The following is a 17308-nucleotide window of genomic DNA, read 5'->3' as shown; positions in this document are numbered from 1 at the left end:
CTTTATTCTTTCATGTGGACATCATTGGCAAAGTCAACATTTGTTGCCCGTTTTTTAATTTTTACGCTCCATTCTTAAAGTTACACAGCCAATGCTCAGACTGGACTGGGCAAACTCAAATCCATTCCTTGCTTGCTCCACAAAACCAAATTCAAAATCCAACTGAATACAATTCATGGTCCCCACAAGAGAGACAAACAATATCCAAGCTGTTAAGATAAGGCATTGCATCCCATCTTGGGCTTGACCTGACACTTGATCTCAGCCAAAAGGATCCCCATCCCTAATTGCTCTTGAACTGAGTGGTTATCTAGACTATTTCTGAGGGGAATTGACTTCCTTGTCAAACACATTGTTGTGGATTTGGAGTCACACATTGATGAGACCGGGTAAGGACAATGGATTTCCTTCCCTAAAGAACCAGATGGGTTTTTACACTATGTTATTAATGATCGTTGTCATGGTCACCATCACTGTTACTAATTTTCAAATCCAGACTTACTAATTGAATATAAAATTCCATATGCTGCTGTGGCGGGATTTACATAGAAAATAGGAGCAGGAGTAGGCCATTCAGCTCTTTGAATCCGCTCCATTGTTCATTATGAGCATGGCTGATTGTCCAACTCAATAACCTGATCCCATCTTCCCCCATGTCCTTTGATCCCCTTTGCCCCAAAAGCTATATTTAACTCATTCTTGAAAACACACAGGCCAGAATTCCCTGGTCTCACATGCCCCGCTACCTGTGCCAGCGAGAACAGAGAATTTGGCACTCAACCAAATCTTCATTCACAGCACCAAGACTAGAGAATCCCAGCCGTGGGTGAGGTCAGAGAATCCAGCCTACAACGTTTTGGCCTCAACTGCTTGTGATGGCAGAGAATTCCACAGGTTCACCACTCTTGGGGTGAAGAAATTTCTCCTCATTTCAGTCCTAAACATTTTATCCTGTATCCTCAGACTATGGCCCCTGGTTCTGAATTCCCCACCATTAGGAACATCCTTCCTGCATCTATCTTGTCTAGTCCTGTTGGAATTTTATAGATTTATATGAGATCTCCCATCATTCTTCTCAACTCCGGTGAATACAATCACACAAGCCTGGGCCTCTGGATTACTAGTCCAGTGATATCATTTTTCGCCCAGACTCTGGCTCAGTGTCTCATTCCAAAGGTGTGCACTGAAGTACTGAACTAGAGCAACAGGGAGGACATGAAGCTTCAATCTTCTCATGCCACTTGAATCATAGAATCCTACAGTGCAGAAGGAGGCTATTCGGCGCATCAAGTCTGCACTGACCATAATCCCATCCAGGCTTTATCCCCATAACTCCATGCATTTACCCTAGCTAGTCCCCATGTCACCAAGGGGCAATTTAGCATTGTCAATCCACCTAACCCACACATCTTTATAAGACCATAAGACATAGGAACAGAATTAGGCCAATTAGTTCATCGAGTCTGCTTTGCCATTCAATCACGGCTGATTTTTTTCTCATCCTCATTCTCCTGCCTTTTCCCCATAACCCCTGATCTCCTTGTTAATCAAGAACCTATCCATCTCTGTATTAAAGACACTCAATGACCTGGCCTCCAAAGCCTTCTGTGGCAATGAGCTTCACAGATTTACCATCCTCTGGCTGAAAAAACTCCTCCTCATCTCTGTTTTAAAGGATCATCCCTTTAGCCTGAGGTTGTGCCCTCTGGGGTTCTAGTTTTTCCTACTAGTGGAAACATCCTCTGTATGTCTACTTTATCCAGGCCTCTCAGTATCCTGTAAGTTTCAATAAGATCCCCCCCTCATCCTTCTAAACTCCAACAAGTACAGACCCAGAATCCTCAACCATTCCTCATATGACAAGCTCTTCATTCCAGGGTTCATTCTTGTGAACCTCCTCTAGACCCTTTGAAAGAGAAGAACCCTGGGTATGGGGCAGTTAGATAAACTGGCATAGAATTCCACTCTACAACCAGCTTTTAAACACATTGCCACCCAAGGAAGAGAAAAAGCTAATAATCCAATCGAAACTCATCCTCATGGTACTATTAACCTGCCCCTCTCAACAAGCAGCTTTATCTTGAATAACTAGAATTGCTTTGCATTTTACTGTCAAGCTAATACACATATATTTTTAAAAACCAATTTGTTATCTGTTGCATATCCAGGCCATATGACCAAAACATCCCTAAATAGCTGTGAAGATGCTTTCAAGACTGAGAAGTTAAGAACTCACTGCCGTGAGTAATCGAATTACAAAAGCCGACAGCTGTCAGTGAAGGAAGAATGCACAAAGTGTCAAAACACAATGGTGGTTAGCACTGCTGCCTCACAGCAGCAGGGATCCAGGTTCGATTCCAGCCTTGAGTCACTGTGTGGAGTTAGTGTATTCTCCCCGTGTCTGTGTGCGTTTCCTCCCACAGTCCAAAAGTGTGCAGATTAGGTTGATTGGCCATGCTAAATTGCCTCTAGTGTCTGAGGATGTATAGTTCATGGGGATTAACAGGGTAAGTAAGTGCTTGGGTGGGATTGTTGTTGGTGCAGGCTCTATGGGTTGAATGGCCTCCTTCTGCACTGTAGGGATTCTATGATAATGATCCATTTCTTATTTACTTAAACTAATTTTGATGTTTACACTTCCAACCCGGCCAATACTGGAATAATATTTGTTTAGTTATCTATAACATTTAATATCCTGTATATTTTAACCATCTTTTCTAAATTTCAATGTTTAAAATTTTCCAGTCTTTCTCCTAGTTTATCCTGGGTAGCACAGTGGCACTGCTGCCTCACAGTGCCAAAGACCCAGGTACAATTCCCAGTTTGGGTCACTGTCTGTGTGCAGTTTGCATGTCCTCCCAATGTCTGTGTGGGTTTCCTCCTTTTTTTTAAAAATTAATTTGTGGGACATGGGCGTCGCTGGCTGGCCAGCATTTATTGCCCATTCCTAGTTGTCCTTGGAGGGCAGAAAGCATGGCAGATTTCCTTACCTAAAGGACATCAATGAACCAGATGGGTCTTTCCAATAATTGACAATGGTTTCATGGCATTAGTAGGTTCTTAACTGCAGATTTTTTACTGAATACAAATTCCATCATCATCTGCTGTGGCGGGATTCAAACCCAGGTCAGCAGAACATTAGCTGAGTTTCTGCAATAATATTCTCACGATAATACCACTAGGCCATCACCTCCCACAGTCTGAAAGACACGCTGGTTAGCTGCATTGGCCATGTTAAATCCTCCCTCAATGTACCCAAACAGGCACCAGAGTGCGGCGACTAGGGGATTTTCACAGTAACTTCATTGCAGTATTAATGTCAGCATACTTGTGACACTAATAAATAAGCTTAAAAAAAAGCTTCAGGCCTATCTCATTGCTCTTTCCTGTATACCTTGGCATGCTCGTCAAAATGCAGCATTAAGTATAGTTTAAAAACATTTAACTAGTTCCTCATCATCTTGCAAACATTTGAAGTGCTTCAAATCCATAATCGCTTTAAAGTGTGGTGCAGCAAACGTGGGAACCCTGTTAAGCACAGCAAGATCCCACATACAAGCATGAGGTAACCAGTCACCCTGCCCCTGGAAAGCACTGTGGGACAGAAATCATGGCCGAGATTCCAGGAACAATTCCCCGTTCCTTTCCAAACCAAGCTGGAACAGAGTCAGGCTGACGCACGTCATAAAGCATTAGCATAACTTCTATAGATCATAGAAAGCCTACAGTACAGAGAGGGGCCATTTGGCCCATCAAGTCTGCACCAACCACAGTCCCACCCAGGTCCTACCTCAAATCCCCACATTTTTTATCCACTAATTTCTCTAACCTTTACATCTCAGGACACTAAGGGGCGATTGTAAGCATGGCCAATCAACCTAACCCGCAAATCTTTGGAATGTAGGAGGAAACCAGAGCACCCGGAGGAAGCCCACACAGACACGAGGAGAATGTGCAAACTCCACACAGACAGTGACCCAAGCCGGGAATCGAACCCAGGTCCCTGGCGCTGTGAAGCAGCAGTGCTAACCACTGTGCCACCATGCCACCCGTATAGATTTCGGACAAAACCCAGCCTGGTTCATTTCTGGCACTGGAGCCACTGCTGCAGCACCTCACACAGCATCTACGTCACCACAACGAGTTCCTCTGTTTACAAACCTCCAAAACAGGAGCAACATAGATGAGCAGTTTCTATCACTGATCTGAAGACAGAAACAATCACAATAGAGCACTCTCTTTGAAATACACTGAAAGATTGAGGCTAGATAACGCACTTTAAAGGGTATATGCTGGATTTATAAAACAAATGAAAAACATCACCAACCTGAGAATTTCTTCAGATACTTGCTTCATGTTGCTTATTATGACTGGAGCTATTTGCATAAATTCGGCATTATTCCGCACCTCAGTATCACTAGGACTGAAGATGAATTAAGAGTTTGCTGTTGGAAGGGTAGCAGAAAGTGGGAAGATGGGACATGGCTCAACTCTTGGGACGGCAGTTCAAACCTACAGCCTTCTGACTCAAAGCACTGGAGGGTTCTATGGTTTGCCTTGCAGGTGTAGCTTTGAGAGTTCTTCATCGGGAGATCTCTTATTCTTCAATTGAGACAGAATTCTGGTTTTCTTCATAAAGTTCTGTCTCTAAGATGTGTTCATCAATGCCAAATTGTAGGCTCCAACTTTTCATGCATCCACCAAGCAGTACAAATCAGATTTAGCAAGGGGTGAACCAAACTACTGAAGCACCAGTCATTATAATTTTCAAATCCAGACTTGAATTGAGTCGAGTTTAACTATGCTTCTAAAACATTAAATTAATTTCTATGGACCTATAATCCTGCCCTGGCTACATATCCTACCATTCCATTTGCTAAATTAGCCTTGGGATGAAAACCAAGGTTGGCCAACAGTTGGCACATTATCCACTGGTACCCAGCGTTACCACAATATGATCTAGTTTTCAAAAAGACCAAAGCAGCTAAACCAAAATAGTTAATGCTCGAATTGAAGTTTGCAAGAATAAGCACACTGTTTAATGATTGCATCTGTCGGGGCCTAAACACAAAACTGAAGTTACTACTTTAGAGAGTTGGCTTAATGAACATTTTTTGTTTCAAACCAGAATGTTAAAAGGTAAAAAATAATTTAAAATCTCAAATAGTTTTCATGATGTTTCCAAGTTGGTGATATTGTTAAACTACATTGAACAGTAGGCTGAAAATCTAAGTGACGTAGCCTGTGTGTTGCCATCCAGATAACAGGCGCTCAACTTGCATTCAACCTCAATCGCACAAGCATCCCTAGCCCATGTACAAATAACGAGAACAACCGATGCATTACCAGAATAAGGCATGGTGTTGCATGTGGGGAATTCCACAGGCTACATGACCCCCACAAATTAGGTCAAAGTCTGCAGGTTGCTCGATAACAAGAACAGCTGCCACCTACTCACCACAATACAGCTACCGTAAGTACCTACTGACCTTCATAGAATCATCATCATAAAATCCCTACAGTGCAGAAGCAGCCCATTCAGCTGACTGAGTGCGAACCAACAACAATCCCACCCAGGTCCTATCCCCGGAACCCCACATATTTATCCTGCTATTCCCTACTAAGGGGCAATTTAGCACTGCCAATCAACTTAACCTGCACATCTTTGGACCGTGGGAGGAACCTGGAGGAAATGCACACAGAGACGAGGAGAACATGCAAACTCCACACAGACAGTGATGAGAATTGAGCCCAGGTCCCTGGTGCTGAGAGGCAAGAGTGCTAACCACAGTGTGCACCCCACCCCCCCCTACACACCCACACAACTTTAGGGTAGCATGGTGGCACAGTGGTTAGCACTATTGGCTCACAGCACCTGGGACATGGGTTTATTTCTGGCTTTGGATGACTGTCTGTGTGGAGTTTACCCTGTGTGGAGTTCTCCCCGTGTCTGTGTGGGTTTCTTCCAGGTGCGCTGGTTTCCTCCTACACTCCAAAGTTGTGCAGGTTAGGTGGATTGACCATGCTAAGTTGCCCCTTAGTGTTCGATACTGTGTAGGTTAGGAGCTTTAGTGAGGTAAATCATCAAATCGTAGAATCCCAACAACACAGAAGGAGGCCATTCAACCCACTAAGTCTGTACTGGCTCTCCGAAGAACCTCTTACCGAGGCCCATCCCCCTAAATGCATGGGGTTATGGGCATGGGCCTAAGTAAGATGTTGTTGGACAGCCAGTGCAGGCTCGAAGGGCTGAATGGTCTCCTTCTGCACTGTAGGGATTCTAAGTAAGCAAACTTTGAAGGTTTACAGTCCAACTTCCTTCCCGCTATGTAGTTAAGTTTTCTACTCAGACATCTCCGATATTAACACAAGCCAGGCTTTAAAAATAGTGGGGGAAAGCTGATAATGACAGATAGGGAAGAGAAGAATTAATCTGCAGGTTTTAAAAGAGGAACACATGAGTTGAAAGCCAAGTGAGGAGGAATTGTGGATGTGCCATTCTAACTAGGTCACCAAAAATAGGCCGTTCATTGGTAACTCAAGACAAATTTACCAAGTAATTGCAAACTTTTAAAAGTAACTTTTATATTCCATTCCAGTTTGTAAACAAGACTTGTGACCAGTCAAGATTCCCAGCTGAAGCTATTTTTAAATAAACCAGGCAGTATTCCAACGCGAGCCAAGATTAACTTTTCTACAATTTTGAATATGAGGATTCAGTTATTTTTTGGCTACATGAAGCATTTAAGCACATTCAAAGCCTTGCAGGCCACATAAAGTTCAAATCCAACTCATATTTATGTTTAGGATAAATCCTGAAGATCAAAATCATTAACGGGATCATAGAAAAGTGCCAAGGACTGTCCTCTCCAAATTCATAAATTCAGACAACAGAAACAAGTGGAGGAAGAGACAACTTGAAAACCAACAGCCCTAATTCACAGATCATAGAGACCCAGGGCTTGTCGTTTGAACATTTGCAACCATTTTATTTCAATAAAATTTGTTTAAACCCCTGTAATTTGTCCTTTAAAACAAATACTCGTTTGAAGGGCATTCAAATTTTTCTAAGCATACAATAGCCACCAGTTGATGGACTTTGAACACATGAAACCTCTGTGAAAGCAAACAGAACTTGTCAACATGTGCATTTTGTTTATATATAACAAAACTAGCCTCCAGCCTATCTGTACAGTGAGGTCTCACTAAAGCAACTTTCTGATTTCAGCTATATTATTCATGGTTTAGAGTTCTTACCTTCAATTTTCTTCCCCTCCCTAGTTCAGACATTGACTCTTAGCTGTACCTCAGATACTACCACTGCCACTGCATGATGTCACAGATCAAACAAAAGGAGAGCAAACACTATTTAACCCATGGGGTGCCCCTGGGTATTTTCCCAATAATGCACCTGAGATATCATCGGCAGGGCGTTGGATCCCGCAAGTCTTGCATCACCAATTTGTGAAAGTAATTAATCTCCTGGCTGATTAAGGCAGAATGACCTCTTTCTGCACTGTAGGGTTCTATGAATCTGCTTGAACTATTTAATAAGTGGGTGCATGATGCTGCTGCATGTGTGAAGGTGAAAGGCTGCTTCTTAGCCAGGCAAATTCTAGTAGTAAACAAAGATGATATCGTCCAGAAACTAGATCAAGAGCATTCGCGGCAGTGTTTTACATTGGCTTGTTACCAGTTCACATTCCAACCACACCCTACCCATGCATCAAGGGTCAGTGGTTCTGGAACCACGTGTGGCTCACCAAGGGTGTCCGCGCATTTCCAAAACTTGATCCATTTTGACGGTAATTAAATGGCTTGTTTTATTCATTAAATATTGTAGTCATAGAATCATAGACGTTTACAGTATGAAATAGGCCCTTTGGCCCAACTTGTTCATGTCGCCCAGTTTTTAACCATTAAGCTAGTCCCAATTGCCTGTGTTTGGCCCATATCCCTCTATACTAATCTTACCCATGTAACTGTCTAAATACTTTTAAAAGACAAAATGGTACCCGCCTCTCCTCCTGCCTCTGGCAGCTCGTTCCAGACAGTCACCATCCTCGGTGTAAAAAAATTGGCCCTCTGGACCCTTTTGCATCTCTCCCCTCCCACCTTAAACCTATGCCCTCTAGTTTTAGACTCCCCTACCTTTGGGAAAAGATGTTGACCAACTACCTTAATCTGTGCTCATTATTTTATAGGCCGCAATAAAACTATTATAGACCTCTATAAAGACTATACTTTCAAGAAAGCACCACTCATTTCACAACATGTAAAATGTGTCTCTGTAGCATTGTAAGATACTGCACTTCAGGCTAAATTTTTAAAAATGTTTCTTTTCATTCTGCCCTTCACCAAACACCATAAAATATCCTGATCCATGACTGAAAGTCAAAAGACAGACAAAGATGATAGAAGGCAGGATTCTCTAGGCCCACTGTCAGCACACCCCCAATTGCAGGTTTCCTGGCAGCGTGGTGTGGCTTCAAAGGGAAATCCCAATGAGAGATGGGACCAGAGAATCCCGTCGCCAGCGAACATGTCCCCTCCTGCACCAGAGAGACATGTGTCTGGAAAGCCGGAGAATCTCACCAATGAACTTGTAGAATAGAATCATAGAATGATTACGGCCTAGGAGGCCATTTTGCTGGTCGCACCCTTGTCGACACTCTGCAAGAGTGACTCAGTTGTCCCACTCACCCATCTTGACCCCGCAACCCTGCCAGTCCTCTCTCTTTAGGTCATTATCCAATTCTCTTTTGGAAGCCGTGATTGAACTTGCCTCCAGCACATTCTCATGCTGTGCATTTTAGATCCTAACCACTTGCTGCATGAAAAGAAGTTTTCCCCAATGTTGCTTCTGCGACCAATCACTCTAAATCAGTGTCCTCTGGTTCTCTATTCTTTCAAAAATGGGAACAGTGTCTCCTACCTACTGTCAATTCCCTCGTGACGTGGAGCTTAAAAAAAACAAAGTTTACCATTGAAAATCACAACAAAAGAACTCAAATGGTCTGAATTTAGTGGCCGTGATTACAGCATTTGCATTCAACACTCTATGAAACTAACAGAAAATCTGGCATCAGCACCTAGAGAGTTAAATTCAGAAATCCAAAAGTTGCTGATGATGATTCCCTGCTCCACCATGGTGCTCTCTTTAAGTCACCACATATAGCAATCTTTTAGACTCTCAAGCAATTCCCCTTTTAACTCTGTAAAAATATATTAAACAACCCTCCCCCGCCCTCAAAGTTCCACCTTTTTAAATGAGGTGTAACTTGCTTTTAAGTAGTGTGTCATAACCATTACTGGATAGTCTCTCTGACTCTGGAAAAGTAATTATGCTTCTATAATGTCAAAAGTTTCCATTATGATAAAAATGTCCTTGTTTAGTAGAAATAAAGATTTAAACATTTATACTTCAGCTTCTGATGTACATGCCCCTGTAAAACGTACAAAGACCAAAAGGACAACCCAGGCATTTTACATCCTGGTTGGCTGTTTATAAGAATACTTGAAATGAGATAAGATGCCTACCTTGCTTGATAACAAGAGATGACAGTGATTTGGCACCAGGTTCAAATGAATGCTCAGGAAAGGTGAAATGTAAAGCGCAGAGAGTGCAAGATATTTTCAGGCAGCTTACTTTGAGGATAGTAGCGAGTACCACCCCTTAACCGCTTGATGTCAAAGAAAGACACCAACAAGGATTTAGCAATCTTGTCAAATTGGGGAATGGGTACTGAATTTATCGGATCCATTTCTACCAAAAGACCACGATAATGGGAAAAACTGCACTCAAGTAAGTCTTGTCTCGGGGAAGAGGGGTCACCAGAGGTTTCCGAAAAAGCAAAACTCAAAGGAACTTTGGCTTTTTAATTATTCAGAAACCAAAGTGAGGTCAAGTTCCACATGGCATACATGTTGAAGAGTAAAACAAAAGTAAAGATATGTGATACTGCGCTTGAATGTTAAAAACCTGTAACATGCAGCAAAAGGAAAGACCGAGGGCACCAAGGAACTTCAGCATGGGTGGCATTGTAGCGCAGTGGTTAGCACCGCTGCCTCACAGCGCCAGGGATTTGGGTTCAATCCCGGCCTGGCGTGACTGTCTGTGTGGAGTTTGCACATTCTCCCCATGTCTGTGTGGGTTTCCTCCTGGTGCTCTGGTTTCCTCCCACAGTTCAAAGATGTGCAGGGTCAGGTTGATTGGCCATGCTAAATTGCCCCGTAGTGTCAGAGGGATTAGCAGGGTAATATATGGGGTTACGGGATAAGGCCTGGATGCGATTGTCGTCAGTGCAAGCTTGATGGGCTAAATGGTCTCCTTCTGTACTGCAGGGATTCTATACACTATCCTTCGTAGGCTAAATGCCTGTGACTGGGGAGAGGGCTGTAACTAGATATTGATCTGCTAGAATCTTTTTCAGGTGAAATGGTGGGCATGTTGTCACTCTACTGCAAAACAAATCTGCATGCAACACTTCATTGTAACCAATAAGCCTCAATTAACTAACACTAGAGCCATGGTCTATCTTCCTTCCAGGTTTAGGGTGGAGACCACCTCTCAAGAGGTCAATTGAGAAAAGAAATGCTTGCTGTAGGGGACAGTGACACCCATTTAAGAGTGCAGGGTAACCTTTTCCAGCACTTCAGGTAAGCACCTCTGAGAACAGCCTGCACTATGTTTCTATATGGATCTTTTATCATAGATAGTGTAACATGTGCCAAAAATACTTGCATACAAGTGGGGCTGGGACTGGATCAGCTTGATTGCTACCCTGCTCCCTCCTTTGAACTGCTATCATGCCATAAAGAAATATAATGGCAGTGTTTCCTTCCACTCCTACCACAAGTGAAATTATGGGGAGGTGATGGGCTAGTGGTATTATCGTTATTAATTCAGAAACTCAACTAATGTTCTGGGGACCTGGTTTGAATCCTGCCACGGTAGATGGTGGAATTTAGACTCAATAAAAATATCTGGAATTAAGAATCTACTGATGATTGGAAAAACCCATCTGGTTCACTAATGTCCTTTCAGGAAGGAAATCTGCCATCCTTATCTGTCTGGCCTACCTGTTACTCTAGACCCACAGCAATGTGATTGACTCGCAACTGCCCTCTGAAATGGCCTACTAAGCCACTCAGTTCAAGGGTAACTAGGGATGGACAATAAATGCTGGCCAGCCAGCGACACCCATGTTCCAGAAATGAATAAAGAATTCCTCTACAAAAGCTAAGGAGCTATTTTAGCTATGCAAGCGACATCCACATTCTTCTAAGTAACATCTTTCATGCAGTAAATTGTCTCAAGATACTCAGGAACATTTTTGCAAACAAATAGGACTCTTGAGCCACAGCGAGCTGTTAGGACAGATGTTTGAATAAAGTACAATCAATGGGGCAGGTTTTAGGGAGCATCTTAAAAGAGGAGAGGAAGTCAAGGACGCAGGGAGAGATTTCGGAGTAGAATTTCTGGGTTTACAACCCAGGTGGTTCAAGATCAATAGTAGTAAATGAAAATAAGGGACACTCAAAAGGCCAAGAAATAAAGCATCTGTAAGCATTAAAACCATATTTGCCTCACTTAAGAATGATTAACCAAGGACCCTAAAAGGTCAGAAGAGGAAAAATTAAAGTACACTTCATTGTATATCGTATGTCACAACGATCACAAGGAGGATAGATAGCAAAAGGAGACTTCTCCTTACCCTCATGAACAGGTCAGCAGCCTCAGTGGTCTCATTGTTAATCATTCCATCTGAATGGCACAAAGGATCTCCAGTCACAGGCATCGATGACGTACACTCAACAACCAACTGTTCCTCGGACAAGTGGCCATATTCTGAACAAAAAATGGTGGGCATTAGTAATTGTTAACTGAACCCAATGTCTCACCATGTGAATCGAGCAGCCCAGCCCAATAAACACAGGAGGTCTCACATCCATAATTCTCCCCATATCAGAGGAGCTTCTAAATCCTCAGTGCTCTAACCTTGAAAAGAACAGAAATACCTTCAATGTCCAACATTTTGAAGGGGGTGACCCGGCTGGAGAGCGGGTATTGGCAGATAATCGAGATCTCCCACATTTTGATGTGCAGCACAGCAACGCTCACCCACGCACAAAAGCAATATCATAACAGCAACAAAAGAACAAACAAGCTTTCATTTATAAGTGTTAACCATGACTCAGTTGGTAACACCCTCATCTGAGTCACAAGGTTCAAGTCCTACTCCTGTACTTCAGCACAAAAATCAAGGCTCACACTCAAGTGCAATAATGAGGTAGTGGCATTTTTTAGATGAGATATTAACCCCAAGCCCCATCTACTTGCTTGAGTGGATGCGAAAGGTAACATAATAGTATTTTGAAGAGGGTGGCACAATGGTTAGCACCGCTGCCTCAGTTCCAATGACCTGAGTTCAATTCTGGCCTTGGATGACTGTTTGCATGGAGTATGAATGTTTTACCCTGCGTGGGTTTCCTCTGGATGCTATGGTCTCCTCCCAGAGTCCAAAGATGTACAGGTCAGATGTATTGCCCCTTAGTGTCCCAAGATAGAATCAAAGAATCCCTATAGTGCACCGAGTTTTACTAGCCAAAATTCTACCTAGGTCCTATTCCTGTAACCCCACACATCTACCCAGATGATTCCCCCTGACACTAGGATTAACTTAGCATGGCCAGTCAAGCTAACCTGCACATCTTTGGACTGTGGGAGGAAACCGGAGCATCCAGAGTAAACCCAGGCAGACACAGGGAGAATGCACAAACTCCATACGGACAGTGATTTGAGGCCAGAATTGAACCTTGGCCCCTGGTGCTGTGAGCAGCAGTGTTAACCAATGTGCCACCGTGCCACCTGTGTAGGTTAGACGGATTAGCCAAGGTAAATGTGTGGCGTTACGGGGATAGGACAGGGGAGAGGTGTGGGCAAGATGCTCTGTCAGAGTCTGCGCAAATTTGGTCTTTTCTGCACTGTAGAGATTCCATAATTCTAAGAGCTGGGGTGTTATTCCCACTGTCTTGAACAATATTTTATTTCCCAATGAACATCTCAAAAATATTATCTGGTCATTACCTGCCTGTGGGAATTTTCTGAATGCAAGTTGGCTGCCACATTCCGACATTTCAGTGAGCAGACACCAGAAGTACATGACTGGCTGTAATGTGCTTCGAGACATCCAGTGATCATAAAAGGCGCCATCTAAATGCAAGATTTATATCGTATCCTTCATAACCTCCGGGTGTCCAAAAGCAATTCAGTCCAGTTATGTGGCAATATAGAAAACACAGAAGTTCATGTGCACACAGCAAGCTCTCACAGACAGTGAAGTGATAAAAGACAAGATTACATGTTTAAAGAAGGTTGGTGACAGGGTACATGCTGGTTAGGGCATCTGGAGAGAACTCCCTGCCTGCCTGGGGTGGGTGCAGTCAATGTTGTGGTAGACAGGGCCAGAGGGCTGGAAGACATGGATGGGCACAGTAAGAAGTCTCACAACACCAGGTTAAAGTCCAACAGGTTTATTTGGTAGCACAAGCTTTCAGAGCGTTGCTCTTTCTTCAGGCAAAAGCTTGTGCTTTCACATAAACCTGTTGGACTGGTGTGAGACTTCTTACTGTTCTTATCGCAGTTCAACGCCGGCATCTCCATGTGTGGATGAGGCCAGGGTTTAATGTTTCATTGGAAGGACAGGTACCGAGAGGAGGAGCCGGCTCTTGAAGTGGTGTCCCACACGACTCATCTTGTAAAAATACTGACTGATAATGAGTACAGCGGATCACAGGACTGGGATTCTTACACAGCTGGAGCAGCATGAAGGTGGAAAGGAATAGTGAGGATATTAAACGTTGCCATTTTATTAGGATAATAACATGGATATTTTATGGGCTTACTAGTTAGATAAAAACACATCTGATCTATTTAAATAACTCACTCTTTGTTTGCAACTACCTCAGCGGTTTAATGAGATGATGTGGATGGGGAATTAAAATGAAAGACGTTACAATAATTAGAATACTCATCTGCATTTTATGGATTGGGTTAGATGTTTGGTGGTAGGAGAGGGTTGGTAATTACCCCTCTGCTCTGACTGCCCCTGCAGTGAAGAAAAGAGACTCTCTAAAAACTCATATCTCAAGAACATCCTCAAATGCAACCCCACTGTAAAGTCCACACTCTTTCCTTGAGCATTTCCCACCCGCTGCACCCCCCCCCCTTTCGATTTTTGAATACAGAAGGTTAGTATTTTCTGGGGAAAAAATGGTTATGAATCCACATATTCCAGGTACAGAAACATTTCAAAGGCAAAAAGAAATGACAGCTCCACCTCAAGGGTCAACTCTTCAGGAGAAAGCGGCTTAAAGTCATCACCTACCACCCAGAATTCTCCCTGGTTTATTTTACTGCATTCCTGTCATTAAGCTCCACATTCTGCCATCAATTAAAACAAGCTATTTTAATCTCCTTTACAGTCTGAGAGATCTTGGTGCGTGCAAAGTGGTGGCTACACTTCAATCAACAATGACTGCACCTCAATGTAACTAGTTGGTAATGAATTGCATTGAAACATCCTGAGGGTTGTGACTGAGTGCTCCAGAACTGAAAATGGTTTGTTTCTTTTGATATTTTATCACTTTTCTCCTTCAATTTAGATCTCAAAACAGAATAAAAGCTTCTCAACTGGGCCACCTTTCTTAAATATTTTACCCTAGATAAATAATCAAAGGATCCAGAATTTTGTTCTAACAGGAGGTCATGTTGCATGGAGATTGTCGCCCAGCCCTTTCCCACAGCAGCTTTCTGTCGTCATTTAACTGCCAAGGAGGGAAGCTTTGGAAGCCCAAGTGACATAACCATGGAAAATGTGCCTCCGAGGTCTGCCAACACTGCCCTTATACTGCATTCTGCTTGTTTGGATAATGTGCTCACCGCCTCAAGGAAGAACACTGCCCAGCTGCGCATCATAGGAGGAAGCAAGACTCTGATTCACAGCTATTAAACTAGGCTGAGAGCAACTCCCAGGACTCTGCTAAACACAGGATGGCCAAATCTGGTTGCTGCCGACAACATGTGCAGTGAGTAAAGGTGCGTTAAAACGATACCTGGGCTGAGAGTGAAATTCGATCACTGATAAGCTTTGATGTCAAGGGTGACTCTCAGTGACAGACACCTCAAAAGCATTCCAATTACAATACTACACATTCCAAACTAGCAAATGTTGACCCATAAGTTTCAGAAAAAACTGACAGCTCCCCAAAAAAAAACTCCCAAAAAGGGTTGTGTTGTTGCTTCCTGATGGTATTAATAAACATTAAGCAAATTCTCACTGGAGCTTGTGATTCAAATTTAGCTGTATGTGGTAAGGCAACTTGAGATATAGATGGGTTAAGTTGTAACATGAATGGGCAAAATGACAGATGGTGTATAATACAGGGGAGCGAGAAGATATATTCTGTTGATTTCAAAAATAGAGAGCAGAACATTTAAAAAAAGAAAAACTGGTCGTACAATGGCACAGTGGTTAGCACTGCTGCTTCTCTGTGTCAGGGACCCAGTTCAATTCCAGCCTTGGCTGACTGCCCATGTGAATTTTGCATATTCTCCGTGTGTGTGTGTGTGTGTGTGTGTGTGTGTGTGTGTGTGTGTGTGTGTGTGTGTTTGTTTGTTTGTTTGTTTCCTTCGGGTGCTCCAGTTTCCTCCCACAGTCCAAAGATGTGCAAGTTCAATTGGTTGGCCATGCAAAATTGCCCCTTAATGTCAGGCAGGATTCAAAGGGTAAACACATAGGGTTATAGGGTTAGGGTCTGGCTGGGATTGTTGTCAGTGCAGGCCGAAAGATGGGGGATTAGAAAAAACAACCATAGAGCCCCTACAGTAGAGAAAGAGGCCATTCAGCCCATCGAGTCTGCAACGACAACAATCCCACCCACTAATCCCTCTAACCTACACATCCCGAGACACTAAGGGACAATTTAGCTTGGCCAATCCACCTAACCCGCACATCTTTGGTCTGAGAGGGGAAACCGGAGCACCCGGAGGAAACTCACACAGACACGGGGAGAACATGCAAGCTCCACACAGACAGCGACCCGAGCCGGGAATTGAACCCAAGCCCCTGGAGCTGTGAAGCAACAATGCTAACCACTGTGCTGCCCGACTGACCATGGTAAATGCACAGCATTATGAGGATAGGGCAGGGGAATGGGCCTATGTGGAGTGTTCTTTAGGAGGGTCGATGCAGACTTGGTGGGATGAATAGTCTTTTTCTACACTGTAGGGATTCTATGGAAAAGGTTAGTCATAGAATCCTACAGCGCAGAAAGAGTCCATTCAGCCCATTGAGTCTGCACCAACCACAATCCCACCCAGGCCCTATCCCTGTATTCCAACATATTTACCCGCTAATCCCTCTAAGTTATGCATCCCGGGACACTAAAGGTCAATTTAGAATGGCCAATCAACCTATCCCGCAGATCTTTGGACTGTGGGAGGAAACCGGAGCACCTGGAGAAAACCCACACAGACATGGGGAGAACGTGCAAATTCTACACACAGTGACCTGAACCAGGACTCGAACTCAGGTCCCTGGAGCTGTGAAGCAGCAGTACTAATCACTGCGCAAACGTGCTGCCCTAAAGTTAGTCTAAAGCAAGTGCTCAGTAGAAAAATTAAACAAAATCATAATAATTGCATTGAAAATATAATGGATATTTAACTGGCAAACATTTAAATGCAACTTTTCCTCTACAGAAAAAAGTTGGCCAAAATTGTAGTCCATAAAACATTAGAATGCAAGGCACTGCATGAGATTCAGAAATCATGGATACAACCTTCATAAAATAACTGAAAGGCAACTAGAAATGGATAAAAACATTCCTTGTCAAAAAGCATGAACAGCTGAATGGGCACATGCTGAGTATTTAATGTCATTTCCAAAGCCAATTTCTTTGGTAAGTGGGAGCTGATGAAAGATGCATTTAATAGTTTTTCCTGTATTTCAAAGTTGGAAAATGTAAGACAAATCAATATTTTACACTCCCTGAATAGGGGGATACTCCATTTGGTACCTTTTACTTAATTACTGACTGAAAGACAACTGTTCTCCTTAACTCACGTTGCATGACCCAGGAAAACAAAAATCATCAATTTTGGTTAAAACAGCCCCTTGGAAGTTTGAACGCAGAGGTCTGTTTCCACTACAACCAACCTTCCAAAAGATGAGACAGGCAGAGATGCACACAAATAAATTGACTCCTTAATTTTATTTCCCCGAGGCATTCTGTACCTGACAGA

The 17308-nt window shown here is 43.1% G+C and overlaps 1 protein-coding gene across 6 annotated transcripts in view; it reads right to left on the bottom strand.

The window, feature by feature from the left end:
- LOC145359690 (A-kinase anchor protein 13-like) overlaps positions 1–17308 on the bottom strand; it is a 415021-nt gene that overhangs the window by 142470 nt on the left and 255243 nt on the right. For all 6 annotated transcript variants that reach the window (XM_080214440.1, XM_080214441.1, XM_080214444.1 and 3 more), the window contains exon 10: positions 11718–11851. In XM_080214440.1, the coding sequence (XP_080070566.1) occupies positions 11718–11851 (134 nt within the window). The remainder of the gene's footprint in view (positions 1–11717; positions 11852–17308) is intronic.

This window comes from Carcharhinus amblyrhynchos, chromosome 28 (genome assembly GCF_965287045.1).
Source record: "Carcharhinus amblyrhynchos chromosome 28, sCarAmb.v2.hapA, whole genome shotgun sequence".
NCBI lineage: Eukaryota > Metazoa > Chordata > Chondrichthyes > Carcharhiniformes > Carcharhinidae > Carcharhinus > Carcharhinus amblyrhynchos.
The sequence above is the reverse complement of the archived record's forward strand: the minus strand, read 5'-3'. Positions and strand labels throughout refer to the sequence as shown.